The 21,037-nt window shown below is 35.0% G+C and overlaps 1 protein-coding gene across 1 annotated transcript in view; it reads right to left on the reverse strand.

The window, feature by feature from the left end:
* Positions 1 to 21,037, reverse strand: part of SGCZ (sarcoglycan zeta) — a 413,634-nt gene that overhangs the window by 78,075 nt on the left and 314,522 nt on the right. The window contains exon 4 of the mRNA XM_009569840.2: positions 3,356 to 3,443. Within this exon, the coding sequence (XP_009568135.1) occupies positions 3,356 to 3,443 (88 nt within the window). The remainder of the gene's footprint in view (positions 1 to 3,355; positions 3,444 to 21,037) is intronic.

Consider the following 21,037-nt stretch of genomic DNA (forward strand, 5'->3'; position numbering starts at 1 on the left):
GAAGGGTCTGGGGTGTTGGTTGACAGCCGACTGAACATGAGCCAGCAGTGTGCCCAGGTGGCCAAGAAAGCCAATGGAATCTTGGCTTGTATCAGAAACAGCGTGACCAGCAGGTCCAGGGAGGTGATTCTCCCTCTGTACTCGGCACTGGTGAGACCGCACCTCGAATCCTGTGTTCAGTTCTAGGCCCTTCGCTGCAAGAAGGATGCTGAGGCTCTGGAGCGTGTCCAGAGAAGAGCAATGAAGCTGGTGAGGGGGCTGGAGAATAAGTCTTGTGAGGAGCAGCTGAGGGAACTGCGGTTTTTTAGCCTGGAGAAGAGGAGACTGAGGGGAGACCTTATTGCTCTCTACAACTACCTGAAAGGAGGTTGTGGAGAGGAGGGAGCTGGGCTCTTCTGCCAGGTGACCGGGGACAGGACAAGAGGGAATGGCCTCAAGCTCCGCCAGGGGAGGTTTAAGCTGGACATCAGGAAAAAATTTTTCACGGAAAGGGTCATTGGGCACTGGAACAGGCTGCCCAGGGAGGTGGTTCAGTCACCTTCCCTGGAGGTGTTTAAAGGACGGGTGGATGAGGTGCTAAGGGGCCCCGTTTAGGTTAGGAATGGTTGGACTCAATGATCCAGTGGGTCCTCTCCAACCTAGTGATTCTATGACTCTATGATTCTATGAAAATGTTGTGTCAAGGTAATTCAGAAGAATCCATAATGAAAAGGGTATTGCTAAATGAGGACTGGGAGGAGAGAGACACTATTACTCATCCTTATCCAGATTAGATGCAAAAATAAATGGATGGTCATCTTTAGATCTTTATTCTGTAGCTATACTTTGTTTGTGTTGCATCGGCTCTGTTGGTCTTTAATGGCATTTCTGAAATTTGAAGACTGTGGAGTCCTTTTGGAGATCCAAACTTGGCACTTTTCTGACCATATGTTGTGAATAGACTAGAGCAGAAACCAACAACTCTAGCTCATTTAGTACAGGTCACAACAAAAAGCCTTACTGCATCTGTGACTTCCACTCTGTTCAGTTTTCAGTGTCAGTATGAATATATTGTACTGTAATAATGCATGTAGCCATGGATTATTTTAAAGAATTTAACAGATAAGAACATTTCAAAGTCGTTTACTAGGTATCTTTTACACCCAAGGCCTAATAATTCACTTATTTTTTTGTAGTTTGAAATATTTCTTCTCATTGTTTCCTCCACTGTTGATTTTCGTGCCTGTTACTGGGGAGCCACACATATATCTGCTGCAGCATACAGAACCAGTGAATGGACAAAGAGCATTTTTTAATAAGGCAGGGACTTTCAGAGCATATTTATAGCTTATAGGAAAAAAATATTTCCTGATGTCAGCAAACCTGGTACAGAAAAGCCCCCACTCCTTTTCTCAGCAGATGTTTTCATGTTTTTACTTAGGCAAAAATAAAAAAAAAAAAATGTTTTTTCTCTGCTCAACCTTATACAGCAAAATTTTTTAGAAGGGAAGCCAGGAATAACAGATTTTGAATTTTAAGCGCCTTTAATTTCTTTGATTTCCAATGTTAGAATGTTCAAGCTTTAACTGATTGTACCGGTAGTTCTGAATGTCTGTACAAAGTAAGAGATGTTAAATAATAAATAAGAAAATAAGGTATATTTTAATATGCATTCAATACTGTATGAGGAATTTATCACAAATAAAGAGATAGACTTTTATATTAATACAAGAAAGAATAAGGGCCATACAGACATTAGAAAAAGAGGAAGATACATAATAAGAAAGCAAATAGAATATTGCAATTTAGCAAACTTCCACTGTCAAGAGACTATGCACCAGCTGTACACCTAGAAGTTTATAGGTGCTCATTCTAATCATGGTAACTTAAGAAGACATTTTCTTCAGGTCTTTACGGTTTTAGAATATTAACCTCTAGTGTGATGACTTTAAGTAAGTCAGTCACGAACATTTTCAGTGCTGGATTCACTTAGGAGGAGTGGTATCAACAATCAAAATATTATATCTATTTCAGGCAATGAGGATGTTTGCTATGAGCAACTCACCTTTTAGCAATTACCAGCTGAAGTGGAAGGTTTCGATAATACAGCTACTAGATGAAACAGAACTGGGTTCCATAAACACATTGGGCAAATGCAGTATGGCTAGAACAGGTGCTAGCTTGATTTTCCTCATCTGTGTCTGCTAGAAAGTCTGTACCTTTGCACACTCATTTGGTGTAGTTATTCAGGGAAATCATTGCAGATGGTATACGCAATCTGTATGCACTTGCCAAAGATTTTTTACAACTTTAAGCCATTGCCTCCAGCCAGCACTTGCTCAGTGCAGTTTACAACCACTTTAACTTGAAACTATTTGTGAGCACATCCTCAGCAAATGAAGAAAAAGAGCAGATAAAACAGTTTAAACCAGAAGTACAGTGAAAATAATGAAAAGACATGGAGTCTAAGGGGCGTGTCCTCGAATTTAGATGCATGTTAGTATCTTGCACGTTATGTCTGTGTATTTTTGATCCCATTCCCAGTCAAGATATATTGTTTTCTAACAGATCTAGAACATTACTTTGTACTGATTTTTTTGGCCAATATTCTTAAAACACAATGAACATCTTCAGTAGTGTTTTAGTTCTGAAAATCTAATAAATATTACTTCGTACTTACTAACACAGTAAGTTTGATTTGTTCTAAAAATGCAGTATAACATGGCAAACAATAAAAGCAGTGAAAAATAAATGAACTGTAGAAAAGATAAGTAGAGACATTTTTATTCCCATTTCATCTGGAAATTTGTTTTGCTGTATTTTATACTTTGTAAGATACGATACAATATTTTAATGAATGAATGGCAGTATGATAGTGATCATTTAAATTTTGAATTCAGGAAAGCACTGGCAGATTTGTTTTGTTCTGATTTTTTACATTCTGTTATTCAAATTGCTTTCAATATATGCCAATACAAATACATTGCAAGAGTAGTGGGGACAAATATATTCTCACTGAATTGGGAGACTGAAAATGGAAGACTGACAGAACTTGTGAGAAAATTATGGTTATTTTCCCACTGAAATTATTGTTGAAACACATTTTGCTGAGGTTTATTTTTAGTTTGTTTTGTTACAGTTGTCTCAAAAATAATCAATTTTCATTCAGCTGTTTCAACTGTTTTGAGGCATTTCTACTTTCTCTACCTTCAGCTAGTGCCGAATCATGCTCTTCTGATCCATTCTATGTATTTTTTTTTTAGTATGGTGATGATTTTTTTTGTTATTTAGAAATATTTTATCTTCTACATTAATTAATGAAACCTATTCATAAGTCTAAACTGATACATGTTAACAGTCAATAAAGAACACTCACCTACTGTCAGTTGTCCAGTTAACTGTCCCATGTGATTTCTTGCATTCACTGTTATATTTCTGTCAGACTGTAAGACCAGTGGGCTATCCTGAGAAACATGTATAAGACAACAAATGAGAGAGCAGAAAACTGAGGTATAATTAAGTTAGAACTAAATATAAACATGCATGCTGAGAAGGGACTTGTGTCAAATATAATAGCCTTTTCAATAATTTCATAAAGTATTTTACAAGCCAAAGTTTTAAGAAAAAGAATAACAAGCTTATTTTAGCTTAAAAACTTTGTGACTAGAAACCCTGCTTTGGAAACCATAGTGGAACTTAATTTATGCAATTTGGGGTTTATTTCCTGAGGATATTACAAAGTTACAAATTCAAAAAGCATTACCATAAACCTGTTTCATTAGCGTATTCCATATATTGTTCTCATATACTTTTCCAGCCTCCTAATCAACACTACACTATATTATTCTACTCATCTGTACAACCTACAGTATTTGTATTTCACTTACTAAAGTCATACGAATTCTGCCAAGCATTCTTTTAAGGTAAAGGGTATTGTTACTCTCAAAAAGCAAAGAAAGCAAGCAGTAGAAGGTGAGCTCATAGGCAACCGTGACCCTCCATCAGTGGTACTCAATAGGTGATATTAATGATGAAGTTGAAATAGCACAAAGACAAGTCCTTCAAGATGTTAAGTAAAGTCTCAACATTTTTGGAGCCAGTTTGCGGCATGGCTCCATTGCTAACAGCATCCTACTAGGTTAAGTGTTCGAGGAATGCTTACGTATATATGCGTAGGCATATTCCATGTGCAAAGCCAGCTTAAGGAATCTCAGAAAAAAAAAGACTGAACTGGATTTGGCTTCTTGAAGAAAAAGGAGCGAGATCCACTCCTCCTAAGAAGGACAGATGCACGGGATAAAGGGAAGAGCTGCAACAGAAAGCTGAGAGAAACCCAGCCTAAAAAACCCAAAAGCCTGCTGATCATACTGTCATTGGAGGGACTGAATACATAAAGGGAGGGAAAATTAGGATGGTGGCTGCTGATGCAGGGGCACTTTTCTCCCTGCAATCACCTGCTACCAGGCTGCCCTTTGATATTTGCAGTGAGATCATGGGTACATTAATGCTTCTGGCAGTTTGCTAGCACTTAAATATGCTTAGGTAAGTTTGTCTAACACCAATAGGACACCTGACAGAAACAGCTGGGGAAGTATTTTAGGTAGGAGTGACTAAGGGCTAGGAAATCTTTCTGGAAATCATTACATACTCATTTTAGTCTTAGATTCTTCCCTGGGCATCCACTATTGGTTATTTCTGGGTTGAGTATATTAGGTTAGATATTCTTTTGCTTGTGTGTGTTACGATATATTGTTTCTTCCAGTTCTTGAAAGTTCTTTTAAGGGAAAGTAAGGGGCCATATATGCAGATTTATTTTTACCCGAATGATGCATTAGGTTTGCACCTAAATTTTCTATACATTACTATCCTTTCCTCTGAATCCAGAGCTTTCCTCTCCAAGAAACATTCTTCCCAGTTGTTTTCACTCTGATTATTAGCTTTAAAGGGTACTCAGTTAACTGGGAAGTCTGAAATTTTTCCAAGCTACTTTCTAAGAGTTCAAGTGTGCTTCACCTCTCACTGGACCATGCTATGACCTCTCTAACATCCTGCCAATTAGCTCTGCATTACAGAATCTGGCAGATGAAAGTCACTGTTTGGCTTGTCCATCTTTCAAGATAAAAACCGATAATTATCAATGAGACCCTGTGTTCAATGTGACTGGTTTGAACTAAATATGTGATGCAATCAAGGGAGCTTCTGGCAACAGAGGCAGATGCTAAGGACCTTTTTCTCAACACTTGATGTGATTTCCACTTCCCTTACAGTCCTTTGAATATCATCAGTCCAGGCAAATGCTGCTCTGGGAAAGGAGTTTGTCCTGATAGACAGCTGCATGGTCAAAGTACACTTTTATGGAGCCCTTTTTACTCTCGCTTAGTCAGTATTCGGAGAAGAATCTTCTCAGTTAGGATAATCTCACCGCTAGCAGGGGAGGGTACTGCCATGCCTATTTTTGCCTGCTCAGCTAAGGTTTTGGTAATTTACACTTCCAAACACTGTCCACAGTCTGATCTGAAAGTTTCTTTCCTTTGACCTTAGGAAAATACTTAACAAGGTTCTCAGGCTAAGATTTGCCTCTCAGGTTTCTTGTGCTCAGGCTCTAATTTTAAATGCAGACCTTGGGTTTCAAACTCTCAAGTATAAGATAATGAAAGATTAGGGGAGCCAAACTTTTTTTTTTTTTCTCATTTTCTTGTCTTATTTAGAAGACAAAAAGAAAGAACAAGAAGTTAAGAATTTAAATCTATATTCCCTGGCTCCTGGGTATCAAATATAGAACTGCAAGCATAAACTCTGGATCAAATAAAATTCAGTGGCAATATTTGTATCAGTTTAAGCAGTCTGTTATTTTGTCTTATTATTTATCTGCACCTCTGCTTTGGTATTCAAAGGTGGTCTACTCAGAGGAGTTAGCAACTCAGAGAAAACTTAGCTGAAAACAGTTGAATTATAGATGTGTAAGACCAGTAGCAAGTGAGACGAGTGTTAGTCATATGAATATGAATTAACATATATCTAGAGCATAAAAATGTTGGATAGTTTTATCTCTGGATTACCAGATCTGCTATTCTCTTGATGTGAATTTCAGATTGAAATTTAATAGACTTGTTAATCCACAATATTCTTTATATTCAGGTGGTAGAAGGGAGTTAAATATACGTCATCACACTGTTTTCTTGGAAATCGGAAAATAAATAAACGTTTTGGTGAATATATAAACACAAAGAATGGGAAAAAAAAATGATGATTAATCTCCCCAGATACTGGTGAAGCATTTGAAAGTAAAGATGTATTCTGAAGCCTAGGAATATGCATAGGTGCTTTCTTGATATAACTTTCTAGGCTGTCAAGGAATAAAAAAGAGATTGCTATATTACTAAATATTTTTTGCATGTTTACTTAATTAAAAAAAGCCTTAGATTACACCTGACAAAAAAACACACACATGAAAAAGACAACAAAGTTCTATTACATCTGTTGCTGACATTATACAGCTATATACTAGATCTTCAATTTAGAAGTGACTATAAAGAGTATATGAAGTCCAACACAATAAGCCAATATTAGTAACTAGAATATGTGGAGGGATGCTTTCAGTTCCATCATCCCTTACTGGTCCTGCCCAATCTCCCTGGGGCTTTTCCTGCCCTGAGTGCATTTCTGTCCAGCCACACTTAACATCCTTCCTCAGCAGGGTTGTCCTGCTTGGCTGCCCCCACCCCTTAGACAGCAATCAGCCCTCGCTGCTTCCTAACAGATATAAGGACCTCAAGGACTAGCTGACGCTCTTTGTATAAGACGACTGCTGTGATAAGCCCCAAAACGTTATAACTTAAAGATTTTCAGTAGTGTGTTAAAGGCAAACCAGATGAACATGATGTAACTATAGTCACTTCTTAGCTGGAACAGATTTACACCTGGGATTCATAAAGCAAAAAGTAAACAAAAGATTTCAGGGGATATTTTCAAAAAGCTTTCCTAGATCTGAGTTCTGTTGTAAATACAATAGGAATTTTGGAGGAAAAAAAGTTTGGGTGGGTTGTTTGCTGTTTTTTTTTTGAGTAGGGATCATATTACTTTACTAATAAATATCAACCTTTACTTTTGGAATTAGATGAGTTATGTATATGAAAGGCTGATAGGTTGCTTTATAAAGTCATTTTACTAAAAAATATTCTGCATGAGGAATCACAGTAAAATTCTCATTTTGTACAGATGGTTCAATTATTTTTAATATATTTTGGACAAATTTCATGCCTTTTGTACACCATTCAACTAGGCAATCCCAGCTAATCAGCTCAATTTTGAAGAGTATTTCCAAAACCACCCTTTAAACAAGAAAGAGTTTAAACAGAGCAATTTAATTCCAGTTAGTTTAAGACAACATTTGTTTACTCTAGGTAAGATGATACACTGTATTATTAATTATAATCCCAGTGTTACGCTCAGAACACAGTTAATAACACCACCTGCTTTGACACTCTTAGGAATAGTAGCCATATGTATGCTATAGCTTATCAGGAAAGCACTAGCTCCCTTATGATTTGTTTCCTGTGCCTGGGCAAGCACACCACATCAGGTTTCTGGATCTCCACACAGTGTCATACGGATACGAAAAATAATGCAATATGTAGGGAAAATTCTAGATCTGCCAACTCTATCTGTTGGTAATCTGCTAGTGGTTGTAAGGTTAATAAAATACTCTTATTTTTGAGGGCATCTCCAGTATCAGCAACAAATATAGTTATGGCAGAGCATCTCCTTACAGGGCTCTTAAAAAATCTACCCTGATAAACTAGTAATGCAGAATGACCGTTGCATTTCCAAGGTACTTTTGCAGTGAAACAAACAAGCAAAGCAAAACAAACCAAAATAAATAAATATAAAAAAAAACAACCACCCAACCCCATTGTTAGACTTTGGTTTGCTGAGAAATTCACTATGGCAATCTCCATATCAACCACACAGTGGCTGTGCGTTGCAAGACTTTAATACAAACAGGGAATATGTTTCTGCACTGCTGCATAGCACCACAGTTTGTCTGCTGCCTTAAAGGCTCATGTTGCGGGTGACAACGAACAAGACGATCAACTGTATCTGCTCAATGACCCAGACAGAAGTACCAACAGTGCATGAGTTATGTGACCACAACACAGCAGTGAAGTGGGATCTGAAAGAAATGGAAAATATTGGATCTTCTGGTCAGTCCAGTGGCCTATATGAGTTATGGAACAACTGAGTACTTTTGCAATAACTACACAGAAAAATGCAGCTCAGGCAAATGAGGAATAACAGGTGTGGAGACTGCTTTGGAAGAATTGAGTTCAAAATATTTGGAAAGAGAACATGAAGGACACACAGTTAATCAAGAAGGGTAGAAAGCAAAGCAAAGAAGCTGAAGGGGCAGGGGAGAGGGCATTCTTTAGCGGTTTACCCATTGTCAAGAGCCAGAACATCAATATGTTTTTTAGCAACCTTCCTTCCAAATGCGGAGGTTAATAATGGAGGTGGAAAAAAAAGGTCCAGGGACTAAAAAGCACGTATCTGTAAGGCTAGGAGTCTCAGAATCAAACTTTCTATCATTAACTTTATTATTAGCACTAAATAAACATGAAGGATCTTGAATAAGGAAAGATCCAGAAAAAACAAATCTACAAATGTCAGCAGTTCCTGGTAATGAGTTCTTAAAAAGATTGAAGTCTCTGTTAAAACTGTTAGAAGCTTGTAAGAGTTTGAGACAAACAGAAATACAAAACAAATATTCTTTATAAGAATATTCCTACAATAACATTTGCAAGAATATTTCCAATATAGTTATTTAACAATATTTACCAACATTCATTATCTCAAACAATATTCTCAGGAATCTTCCCAAGGCATCAGGGCAGTAGGATATCCAACATACACTTACTTCAAACAAGAAAAAGTGAATATTTTGCTGCCTGAGTTATTCTGGGACAAGTCTGAGATGAGAAGTGAATATAAGTATTGATCCAATTGAGTTAAATACTTTACCTAGTTTCTATATTTCTGGATTCCCAAAATAAAGTTTAACATTAGATTTTAGTGTTCTTTGTTCCTGCTCAATTATGTTTTCTAATCTGAAAGTCACAATTTATTCCCCAATAATTACACTCAGAATCTGGAAAGTGCTTGGAAAGTCACAATAAACACCTTTGGACTTTGAGCTTTTTCTTTAAGGAAACATTCCAGGTATCCTACGAGTTTGACCAAATTGTATTGAAAATCAATATTTTTTTTTTCACACAAGTATTCAAGAAAACTATTAGTTCAATGCATTTCATTTGTCCATGGCAAGACTGATTTATGTGTAATTATCACCAAATGCAAGCAGGAAAAAAATCAACTTTTTTATACAACATACTTGTAAACTGAATAGCAGATTTGACTTCCTGTCAAAACTGATTTTGTAAAGTATCCCAAATACTGTAGAGCCACATTTTCAGTGAAATACAAGCCCTATTATTCCAAATCAAGGAGGGAAACATATTTCACTTAAGTGATTCACCATAGAAACGAAAAGCTGTAGAAGACAGGTAAGCAAAGCACAAGCAAATAGTTTAAAAAAAAAAGAATCCTAGAATCCTGAAAGAAATATCATAGTTGAGTGTATTGATGAAGTTCCAAGAAACATACTTTCTAGATAGTTCTTGTTCAATCTCAGTTCCCAGCCTCTGCCATTTCTATGTCAGCCTTCTTTATGCTAAAGTCAATCACAATCATCATCCAGCTTCATTGTACAAAAAAATCTGAATCCAAACTTGTTTATATCTACCAAAGTAATACAGGTGTAGTCAACAAGAATTCTACACAGCACTCCAGAGAGCCACATAAACTTCTAAAGCTGCACAGCGATCATGGTTATAACCTCCAGATAGAAATAACCTCCTTGTTTTACTTCCTCATATAATACCCCATGAAATTTTTATTTCCGCAGAACTCAGTCATGCATTGAAAAACTTAGTGATAAAGTAGAAGCAGATATTTAAATAGCAGACAAAAGATGTGACTTTTCTAGAATTGATTTAAACATCAAACAAAATTTCAAATGCAGTTTAGTTCTAAACATCCCAAATAAACAAAAAAAAAAAGACCAGAAATGTACTTGGAGGAAGCTTGTTAAGCGCACAAAGCGCACTCCTTAGTAATTAAGCTTGTGACACAGTAACTAAAATGGTATATTACTGAGCACAAAAACCCCTAGAAAACTTTAATTAGAACAAAAGTAGAAAACCAATGCAAGTTTTAAAATTTGAAGCCAAAACAATAAGCGGGGAATCACTGTACTTCACTCCTCTCAAACCATCATTTCTTATGATTTCAGTATAGCAGTTGTTGAATGTCTTTCTCCCATTAAATTTAAGCTCAACAGTAATCAACAGCACATCACACTATTTTAAATCTTGGAAAGCAGTCTTTCAATTCCTGTTTGTATGTAGGTGTCAACCAACATATACCATTACAGCAAAACAAGGCTGTGTTTCTCATGCCTTTTTAACTTCAAGTACTAAAACTGGAAATATAGCAGCAATTAACTTCAGGAAGAGGTTGAAGACATCACAGGAAAATTTATAAAAACCAAAGCATATTCACATTTAAAAGTAATTTCACACCATTCCCTACTGAGGAATCATTTATCCACAGAATACGAGCTGCATTTAGTTTAGACTCACTACCTGAGCTAAAAAAAAACCTAAAACCAAACCAAAATGCTATAGTCAGTGATCTGATAGCCTGGATACATGTAAATGTTTTACCATATTCCTAGTGCCTGAGATATCCATGACAGAGAGAAGTGTGTCAACTCCTGTTTGCTTGATGCATATCAGCATGTAAAACTGTTGCTGGTCAATGAAAAAAAAAAAAAATTAAAAAAATCCAAATAAACTTATCCCATTATATTTACCTAATTCTTTAGAAAATCTGACATAAAAGTTCCAAAATATATGAACTCTCCAGCATATCAGTAGGTTTTGGGTTCTACTTTTGTAGCACATTGGAAACATCAAGCAAAGAACCATAAGGAAATAACATCTTTCATCACCAGTTTTTATTTCATTTCTACAACAGATATTTTCAATTCGTAAAGCTGCAGAAGGATAAACAAATTCTAAGGGAAGATTCAGGTAGAAAGTAGAATTTCAGAAATACATAAATTCTAGCAGAAATCTGGAGTGGAAAATATGGCTTAGGCAAAGCATCAAAGAAAGACTTGCTATTAATAGAAATATTTAAAGCTATTTAATGCATATTTAATATATTAAAGAAAAATATAAGACAAAACCAAGGCAAAACTAGTCATTAGTTTTAAACATGTTTAATTAGAAGGTTTATAGTAGGTGAATACTCAACTTTATCATTTATAGAAAGTTAAGGTGGTGGCAACCTATGATTAATCAATCCCACTAGTACCAGCAGCAGCTTCAACTGCAAAAGTCAGAAACGGTTATCTGTATTTTTTGTTTCCTCATGTAGCTATCTTAGTTCTACAATGCTGATATTTCCTGATAAGCCTTCCTTCAAGAAGAATTACTCACTGCTGGATCCTAATTACCTTGGCAGTGCTTTCTACACCAATGCTTCTCTCTGCTGTTCCTGTGTTAAATATCAGAAGCACAAATAACTCATATGAACTCTGAAACACTACTGAAAAGAAGGGATATTATTGTTACATTACTGAGCCTTCCCCTGCATGGACCCATTGCTCATTATATCAATTTTTAGATGCTTTCAGGCTTCATAATTGTACTTGCTCGATGCAAGCACTATCAATTCCATGGATGTTTAGCATGAGGTATAGTAAGGCTTTGATCAAGGCACCATAAAGAATAAGAACGGCAATTACAGGAATTACAGAGAAACCACTGATTGTCTTTAGCAATGCCTATTATGAAACGAATACTTTTAAGTTTTCAGAAAACATCTTGATCGTGATAGCCCAGTGCTGAGGATGTCAATGTTTATGGCAAAGGCCTCAGCATGTATTTTATCAGCTGTTAAACACAGGAATGCTGTCCAAAAATGTGGTTGCAGCATTTCTTTCATGAAAGTACCACCTCCAGTGTTATCAAGAAAATGCAGTTTTGTCTCTCTAGCTAGAAGAGTCAGATAGATTTCCACATACTATAGCTTTAAGAGAGCAGGACAAGCTAATTTTTAACTTTTCTGTTTTAATTATAGAACCATAACTTACACCTTTCCATACTCCCACAGTCAGCCCTGGTTCTCTTTTGATGACAAAAAGCATTTAAGTCCAAGAAGTCTCATATCTACTCTTAAGAAAGGATCAGTCTCATTATTTCTTAACCTTTTCTTTTCATGGTCATTAATCTTCGATGGGTGATATTGCACCTATAAAACCTCCTCTTCTACCTTCTTTCTCTGCTACATATCATTCCTGATTCTACGATTAGGGCTGCTCTGAATTTCCTAGGGGAAGTAACATCTGATGGTAACTTCTTTTTCCACCTGATGGTGAAGAGTGTGGTTATCTCATATTGAGAGACAACAAAAAAATCCTCTATTAACAAAGATTGCTCACATAAAAAGGAATTAATATGCCTCATACGTATTTGGCTTGTACAATCTCCTCAATTTCTTATTTGAGGTATGCAAACAGCTAAAAAGTAAAATAGAATAGTCTTTGCTTTCCAGTCTCCAGGCAGAACTGCTACAAGCTCCTACTCTGAATAAATATTTTTTAGTAAAGTATATATATTTTATCTCTATAAATTATAACAAATCAATATCCTTTCCACTACATTATCTTGAACAGACCGGTAGAAAGCATTACTTCAGGATTAAAAAAAAAAACCCAAACACCCCCTACAAGTCATGCATTCACCTTTAATTCTGGCATACCAACAGCTAGAAAGTGACTGAAAAATATTACCTGGGGTTTTGCTGGTTTATATTCTTTAACCTTGCAAGATATTTCATAAGAAATTTTGCCATTACTGTGACACAAACTCAGCCAATATCTGAACTCAGAATTTGTTCCATGTGTGCTCTAGACTTGTCGTCTCTGGGAAGGAAATATTCATCCTCACCTTTATTGTAGAACAAGACTCAGCTATTCAATAAATCGACTTTTTGTTACAAAATTTGCTTTGAGATTTGCCAGTCACAGACTTAAACAAGTTGCCAGGCCCATTCTGAAGGTCAAAATTGAGGAAACAAAATTCTGTAGAGAGGATTATGGTTCAGGGAAAGAGGCAGTACATGCACCTTCAGGGAAGCGTATTATTTTCAGTGGAAACAACAGTAGTGTCAATTTTGCAGTTGTCAATATTTGGTACCTTTTAATAGCACAGATCTTTTCCAAAAGATATAATTTAAAAATTGTCTTTCTTGAACTTTCTACCTGCTCAGAATTTATTTCTGTTTCAATAACTGGCTTATTTTTCCATACCAAACACTTTTCCACTACAGGTATTAATATTTTGAAGACAACTTGCTTCCACTGACAGAAATTACAACAGTTCCATGATTTCAGTTTCCACAGATGACGTTTAGATTTAAACAGCATGAGAAACGCCACAGACATGTATTACTTGTGCAACCAGCAAAATTAATCAGTAAAGTTCTAAAGACTGAATTTCTTTTAAATTTAAGATCAAGGAGCAGTATGGGAAAATAAAAAAAAAAAAGTTGTATTTTCTTAGAAACAGTGTTAAGCTGCCCAAAATATCTAATTCAGGCTTGGATTAGTGTCTGAGAATTCCTTACAATTCTGTATAAAGAAAATGATGCACATGACATACCAAAAAACTAAGAATTCTTTCTGCATTTTTTTCTTCATTACTGGTACAATAAGATTTTCAATATTTCATGTTGTGTTTCTGGCAACTAGTCAAGCTCTCCTAAATGTCAAGGGGTGATCAAAGAACTACAAGTAATTCTATATTGGAATATTACAGTAACTGTCAGTGCAAAGTTCATATTCTTCTATAACCTTACTAATATCTCTGCAAAATAGTTACAGTGCATCCTACTTATTTTCAGTGAAGGTTTAGATTGTATATTTTTTCCCCATGTTTATCCTAACGGAGAGTGAAAAAAAGTTCTGGTTTGTGGTTTGAGCTCTGAGTTTTGAACAAAGGTAATTAATAAAATTTAGACTTGGTTAGTGTTTCCCACAGAATGCTTCCTCTAAAAAGAGTCTTTGATTTAGAACTGTCAAAATGTTTGAATACAGGAAAACTATGTCAAAGTTGTCGAAATGTGCTCTAAAACTTGTACATGCAATATAAATTTAAATATTTAACAGTGATTTTTTATTCACTAAGTTCTTCAGGACCATAAGAAGCCTGTCTAATAATTTCTTCCTTCCTTGAATATTGTCAGCCCTTACAGAATTCTGGAACTTAATGCTTATTAAAAAACAATGTGACACTAAATATTTTGTCCTTAAACTCAATCCTACAATTGAAACAAAATCAAGAAAATTTTTCGTGAGAACTTATCCAATATTGAACTAAGCAAATATATCGTTTGGTCTACTAATGCATATTTTAATAATTATTAAAATTAAAAAAAATCCTACTCTTAATACCGTAGTTAAATCTGTGTATCTTCCTATTTGATTAAAAAAGGCAATGAAAAGAATTTACTATATTGTCATACATTCTCAGAGCTAATTACAGCAAGACTCCTCAGAAATTAAAGACTCAGACTATTTGGTGTAGGGAAGTGGCTTAATGACTCTTTTTAACAAAGATTACTGATGGCAATGAGAAATTTCAAGCATTTTAAGGACAAAATATACTTCAGGGAAGGTGCTACAGAGACAATAATAAAGATCTAAATAGCCCTCAGAAACGAAGAGATAATTAAAAACATTTTAAAAATTGTACTGAAAATGTTTCAGAGTTTTTTTTTATTTATTCAGCTGTAAAAATAAAACTAATAAAGGAAACAAAACATGAGAGACATGGCCTCAGAACTGAGATAAAAGCCATGTACTGAACCTCTCCTGACACTGGTTTCAATGATGTAAGACTGCATTTTCAGCTTCTCCAAGCCCAAATAAGGACAAAGAAAGGAATAATGTTTTCACCTTTATCAAATGATTTTGCTTACTAAAGACAAAAAAAAAAAAAAATAGCAAAAAATCAGGGTTTAAATCATTTACTTAGAGAATTTCTCTATTTTCTTAAATACAGCTTGAGTAAAAAAAAAAAAAATTGAATTGATAGAAGAAGAAAGTCCTGCAGTAGTTAACTCGTTAACTGCAAGGAGTTTTGGTTTGTCTAAACTGTAGCAGTCTTTATAAGTCAAACCACCCCATCAGTCAAACTCAGTCCAACTCAGTCCTGTTTGACTCTAATATGTTTCTGTCTCTTAATTGGTAACCATCTATGTGATAATTTCTCCCCTGAAAAGCACATTTCTTTTGGTTTTACTTTATTCTGTTTTGCCATGGGGGATTATGCAGATGGTTAGCACCCTGAGTACACCAGATTGCAAGGCAATAAAGTGGAAAGCCACTTAAAGTCAAGTTTTGTTACTGATTCTCACTCTACAGTTAAATGCTCTTTCTTGTAAAAAAAAAAAAAAAAAAAAAGGAAAAATTTGAAATACCTGGTTTATCATCAGCAGAAAAGTTTAACTCTTTTAAGAAAAGAATCCTAGCTAGCTGACATAGACATAGTATTTCAACTTTTTCTTTTAATCATCCTTGCTGTTGTATTGTGTCAGTGCCATGGGGGTGGGGGAGAAAGGTTAAATGCATTATTTCAAGAATACAAGAGAATGTTATCGTCTTAAATGTCAGTCTAAAGATAAATCCAAGATGATTTTAGCTGTATTTCTGCTAACCTATGACCTTTACCTAAGAAAATCTGAATTGTTCAGTTTTCATCCTCTGAAAATGCTATGTTTGTATTAAATTTTGAATTTACTAATCTCTTACCCAGGGTGGTAACATTTCAGTTAGTGATGGAACATACATATCCTTATATATATAGTTGATATAATGGATGTATCAGCTTTAACCAGAAGACTATGAAAATATATATTATGATGCATATATCTTGAAAATTATTTTGGTTCCTCTAATAGTCTGACAATAAATCTATAGAATATACTCCAATACTATCTTGAAATGAATGTTCTCTCATATCTCTTATTCAATAACTTCTGTAACTGTGCTAGCAATTATGAAATGCAATGCTTTCATCTATCTATAATCAAAAACAAAACTAAAGTGGAACTCTGCATCAAATGTGGGAAAACCACATCAAAATTAGTTTTGCTTCATCTCTATAGTATTAGTGGGTTGTTTTTTTTGAGGGTCTGTCATAAAACTGTGTACTCTTTCTAGGTCAGCACTTCTGAAGTTTCAAACATCTTCATGGAAAAGCAGAAATTCTAGTTGGGAACAATTCTACCCTGAGTCAGTGTTCTTGTAGCTCACTGTGAGAAAACCTCAGGCAAAATTTTTATAAGAGAATGCAAAAGGCAAGAAAAAATGTAACCATATCCTATATTATCACCCATATTTTCACATCTCATAAATAATACAAAATTAATTAAATCCATAGAAGTACAAGAACGCTAGACAAAGTTTATACAGAGGGAAATGGAGATTGTCAATCCTATGATATTTTCGCTGTATCATATGAGACAGAGTTCCATACTGGATTCATTTTGACACAAAATCAACAAGGGGACATTCAATTTCATTATTTTTATCTAGATTTCTTTTGATATTCTGCATTGACAAAAGATAATGAATAACTAATTTCAAAACACTGTGTTTTCAAAACAGCATCCTGCCTACAAAAGGTTGCCAAAATAGAAAACTCCCAACAGTCAAAATAAAAAAAAATTAATACTCTCCCACATAATTCTCTCTCCAGTTGCTTTGATGTTCCTTTTGAAAGCATCACCTATTTCCTGAACAAGTAGTCAAGGACAGAGTTACAATCATTCAATTCTACCACATTACCTGTGATTCCAGATATCTAGAGGGTCTTCTAAAGCCACAACTCAGAGGACTGATTGAATTAGGGATAAACTTTCTCCAAGTATTGTAGTAGAATGATAAATGCAATGGAAATTTCACAGAATTTAGAAGTAAAATCAAGCCCTGGATGATGTGATGAATTTTGACGTTCCCCTTCACCAAATGTAAACAATCAATTTTGTAAGGTTAATTACTGTGGATTGCTAAAGTTTAATTTAATTTTCAGGTTTAGGTTGCTTGAATGAGAAGTTCAGTCACCAAGTGATAGACTATTAATAACCTAAAATGTTTTCTCAAGTCTTTCATTCAGTTTCATGACGTAGATTGGATCACAATATATTTTAGCGTCTCTGAAAGAGGAAGAAAAAGCACTGGCTTGGCTTTGCTGATGTTAGGGATAAAGGCACACACCATAGGTCAGTCAGTAACTGATGTACAAAAATCTGATAAAGATGATTTACTAACCAGAAGTCATTTTGTGCTGAAGCATTACACAGTAATTCTAACAGGTGTAAGTAATTAATAACAACTGCAGAAAGACTGGTGCTAGAGACGACATAGATTTCTTTATGTCGATCCAGGTGCAGTGGACTTTCGTGTACACAGGGAATAACTATGCAAGATATTTCTAATGGCCTCTGTTTACTAGAAAATGGCCTTTCAGTATCTGTATGCAGCAATGATCTATCTGTATTCTCTACACTTCACTGTCATCTCAAATGAGAAAACATTTCTGATAGAAAACTATAGTTTTGAGATAAATTGTAAAAACTGAATCTTATGAATTTTCATGAACAACCTAGAGCAGAACAGAAAAATCTGCAGTATTTTTCTAAGCGATCTTTTCTATTTTGTCACAACAGCATCAAAGAACCAAAGCCTACTGCTGTGACACCGCTGCTAATGAACTTTTCTAGTTGAGCTAGATGCTGATCTGTGTGTATCTACTTCTTTACCACCAACTGATTTTTGGAAAAGGCTGGGATTTTCAGAACAAATATTCCGTATTCTATATTTAGCACACATATTCTATACCTTTTATTGCCTGAAAATATTAAATAACTTTAAATTCCTTCACTCTCAAACTCAGAAGAGTCGTGGTATCATTTTTTGCTCATTACCTAGGTTAAAAAACAGGTTTGTTTTAAGTAATAATAAATAATAAAAACCAGCAGGGAATACTGGTGTGGTATTAGGAGCCAACTCATGAAACAGTGGTTTGGTGACAGAAACCTGGATTCATACCCATTTTAAACAGCAAAAGAGCTAAAACTGCAATCAAACATTAACTCAGTGAATGAAAGACACTTCAGCAAAATAACAAATAACCATATTTCACCTTATTTAGAATTTTCAGGCAACAACAGGGACAGAACACATACTTGTGTTCAACAAGGACACACAAAATTGTCCATCTACTCGGGCAGTGCTTTAGGCTTTTACAATTCTCACAGGCAGCACACTGCATAAGGATCATTCGGTCTTCTCCGCGTCAAGCCCTTCTTCCATTTGTGCAGCTACTGACAAACCTAGGATACGCGCCAAACATAGTGGTCAAGTATAAGGAACTCTACCTCACTCCTGGAGTACTGAACATTGTTCACAATTGTTTGATAATTGTCAGAGCTTTCATAACTGTCTCTGAATTATTAAAATAGTTTCACTACTGAGAGTGAGATAATAAAGAATCATATTTCAGACCAGTGTCCCGGAGTTGCCATTGCTTCAGCTGTTCTTTATGCCCCCTTGTTCACAGACTTCAAAAGGTTAAGACAAAACTGTATGGCCTAATGACAATTCATATTTATTCTAATTGCCATATTTTAGTAGAAATTTACTTTGGCCAATAAATCAATTTCAAGCATTCTTTCTCAAGATAAAGCCAGTGTTTATCACAAGGCCAGCTGTCACGGAATGTTCGTTCTTTAAAATTACAAACTTTGAATGTATGAAAACCCAAATGCCACTGTCAGTGTAAGAGTCTTTTAGAATAGTAAGACGAGTCAATCAGTTCAACAAAGAAAAGATAAAAATAATACTGAATGCTTCAATTTCTATGATTAATATCTGCTTTTGCTTTCAAGAACTTGTTTCATTCCACACTTACTGAAATGAAACCATACACATATTTCACATCTGTAACACACAGGACTGACTAATTTGGGACTCAAAACTGGTATTTTCACACTATGAAATATCAGCAGAAACAATAGATTATATGGGAATTCAATTTCTTTTATCAGCTAAAAAAAATGGAAGTAATTTTCTCTGTTCAGAAACTTATTTTAAATGTTGTGTCCTGATCCTCCTGCCTCACTTCTCTTCACTTAAAAAGACGACAGTGCCCCTAAAGTAAATAATCTGTTGCTTTCTACTACACTAATGAATACACTGAATCCACATTGGCTGTCCTATCTGTTAATTTTCAAATCGGTTTAAGAGTCATTATTGCCTAATAAAACAAAACTATTTCAAGGAAGTTTAGTGGTCATTTATGTTGCATATACTATAACTTGAATGTCTCTTTGGGTTCTCTCTGTGTTATGTAATAAATATAAGAGAATAAACTGAAATGTTATGAATTTCTACTTTGCAGTAGTCCTCTGACTGTTCTTTTAAATCAAGTGTGAGACTGTTTCACTGTTCCATCTGAAACATCCCATTTTCCTAAAAATTCAGCCCCTGAAAAAATCTTGTTCATTCGTTATCTAGGGTTGCTCCTTCTAAAGAGGTACTCTTGGACTTGTGTTTGCTGCTTGAATCTCTAAAGCATGATTAGGTAAAGGTATTCTTTTCATTTGCTCCTACCTTATTATTTGTAAGATCACCTAGATCTCCTGTTTGACCCAGACCTTCCAAAAACAATTCTGGTATTTATGATATCATTGCTAAATTGAATTTGCTCTATGAGGTCCTGAAGCTGAATCCAGAACAGTGTATTATGGCTTCCCTTCCTTTTATCTTTAAAGAACAGGTTGCATTAATTTTGAATTGCTTTGCTCTCCTCTTCTGAACATAATACATAGTATCACTGTAAAACTGTGAAGCTTTAGATAATTTGGAGATCAAATGAATTCTTAAATAGTGTAGTATCTGTTCTTGTGTGTCACAATGACAGCACATATCACCAAGGATGTCCAAGAGCAGTGCATCTGTAAGCCAAAAGTTATTAATGGAAGGAAAGTAATTTCTCTCAGCAGTCTGAGACATCCCTGAGTCCAATGATGGTTATGAAATGAATGTCTTATCACTTTGACAAGAGACAAAAAGGTGAAACTGCTTTATACATAGATTTTCAATACAGAACAACCAATAAATATTGCTTTCAGTATAATGTAGACCACAGAGATTTAAGTCTGTAATTTCTGCATTGGTTCTCAGCTAAGCAAAATAATTTATATTAAAATATCAATACAGGCCAAAATTTCTGAAATAATTTATTTTAAATATGGGAAAAAAAAATACAGGCAGGGTCTAAATCCAGAAGATTTCTTTATGAAATACGATTTGTTATATTAGTATCAATGTGCAACATTCCTGTACATCTTTAAGGATTTGTAAGTATAGTAACATAGAGAGGCTATCAAGTGAGAGAATCAATGGCTATTAAGTCAAATACTTCTACCATAAATAGCTTGAAGGTAAAATTCTGAAATGAGGAAAAATTCACTTGCATTTATCAAAATTGGAGTTTCCAGAGGAACTGCATAAGATTTCTAGATCAGCTTTACAGTTCATATTAATTCTCAGGGCAACTTCAAGTTCTGATATACTAACTACAGTTACCACATATGCATGTAATTTTCAGCATCTTTAGGAAGAAGACACATTTCAGAAAATATAGAAGGACTGAAAGTATCAAAGTAATGCAGAGAAGAAAAACAATCTGTGTCCTTCCCTGGCATGTCAGAATATATTTACTAAGAAGTTCAAAGTAAGTGCAGCAGCTAATATTGCCTTAGCATAAGGTTTCCTGTACATCTTAACATTTAGAGAGATATCAAGCCTAAATATTACCATTATTATTATTTGATGAGGACAGGGCATAGACTGAATTTTACTGCT

The sequence above is a fragment of the Cuculus canorus genome, chromosome 4 (assembly GCF_017976375.1).
Source record: "Cuculus canorus isolate bCucCan1 chromosome 4, bCucCan1.pri, whole genome shotgun sequence".
In the NCBI taxonomy this organism is placed as follows: Eukaryota; Metazoa; Chordata; class Aves; order Cuculiformes; family Cuculidae; genus Cuculus; species Cuculus canorus.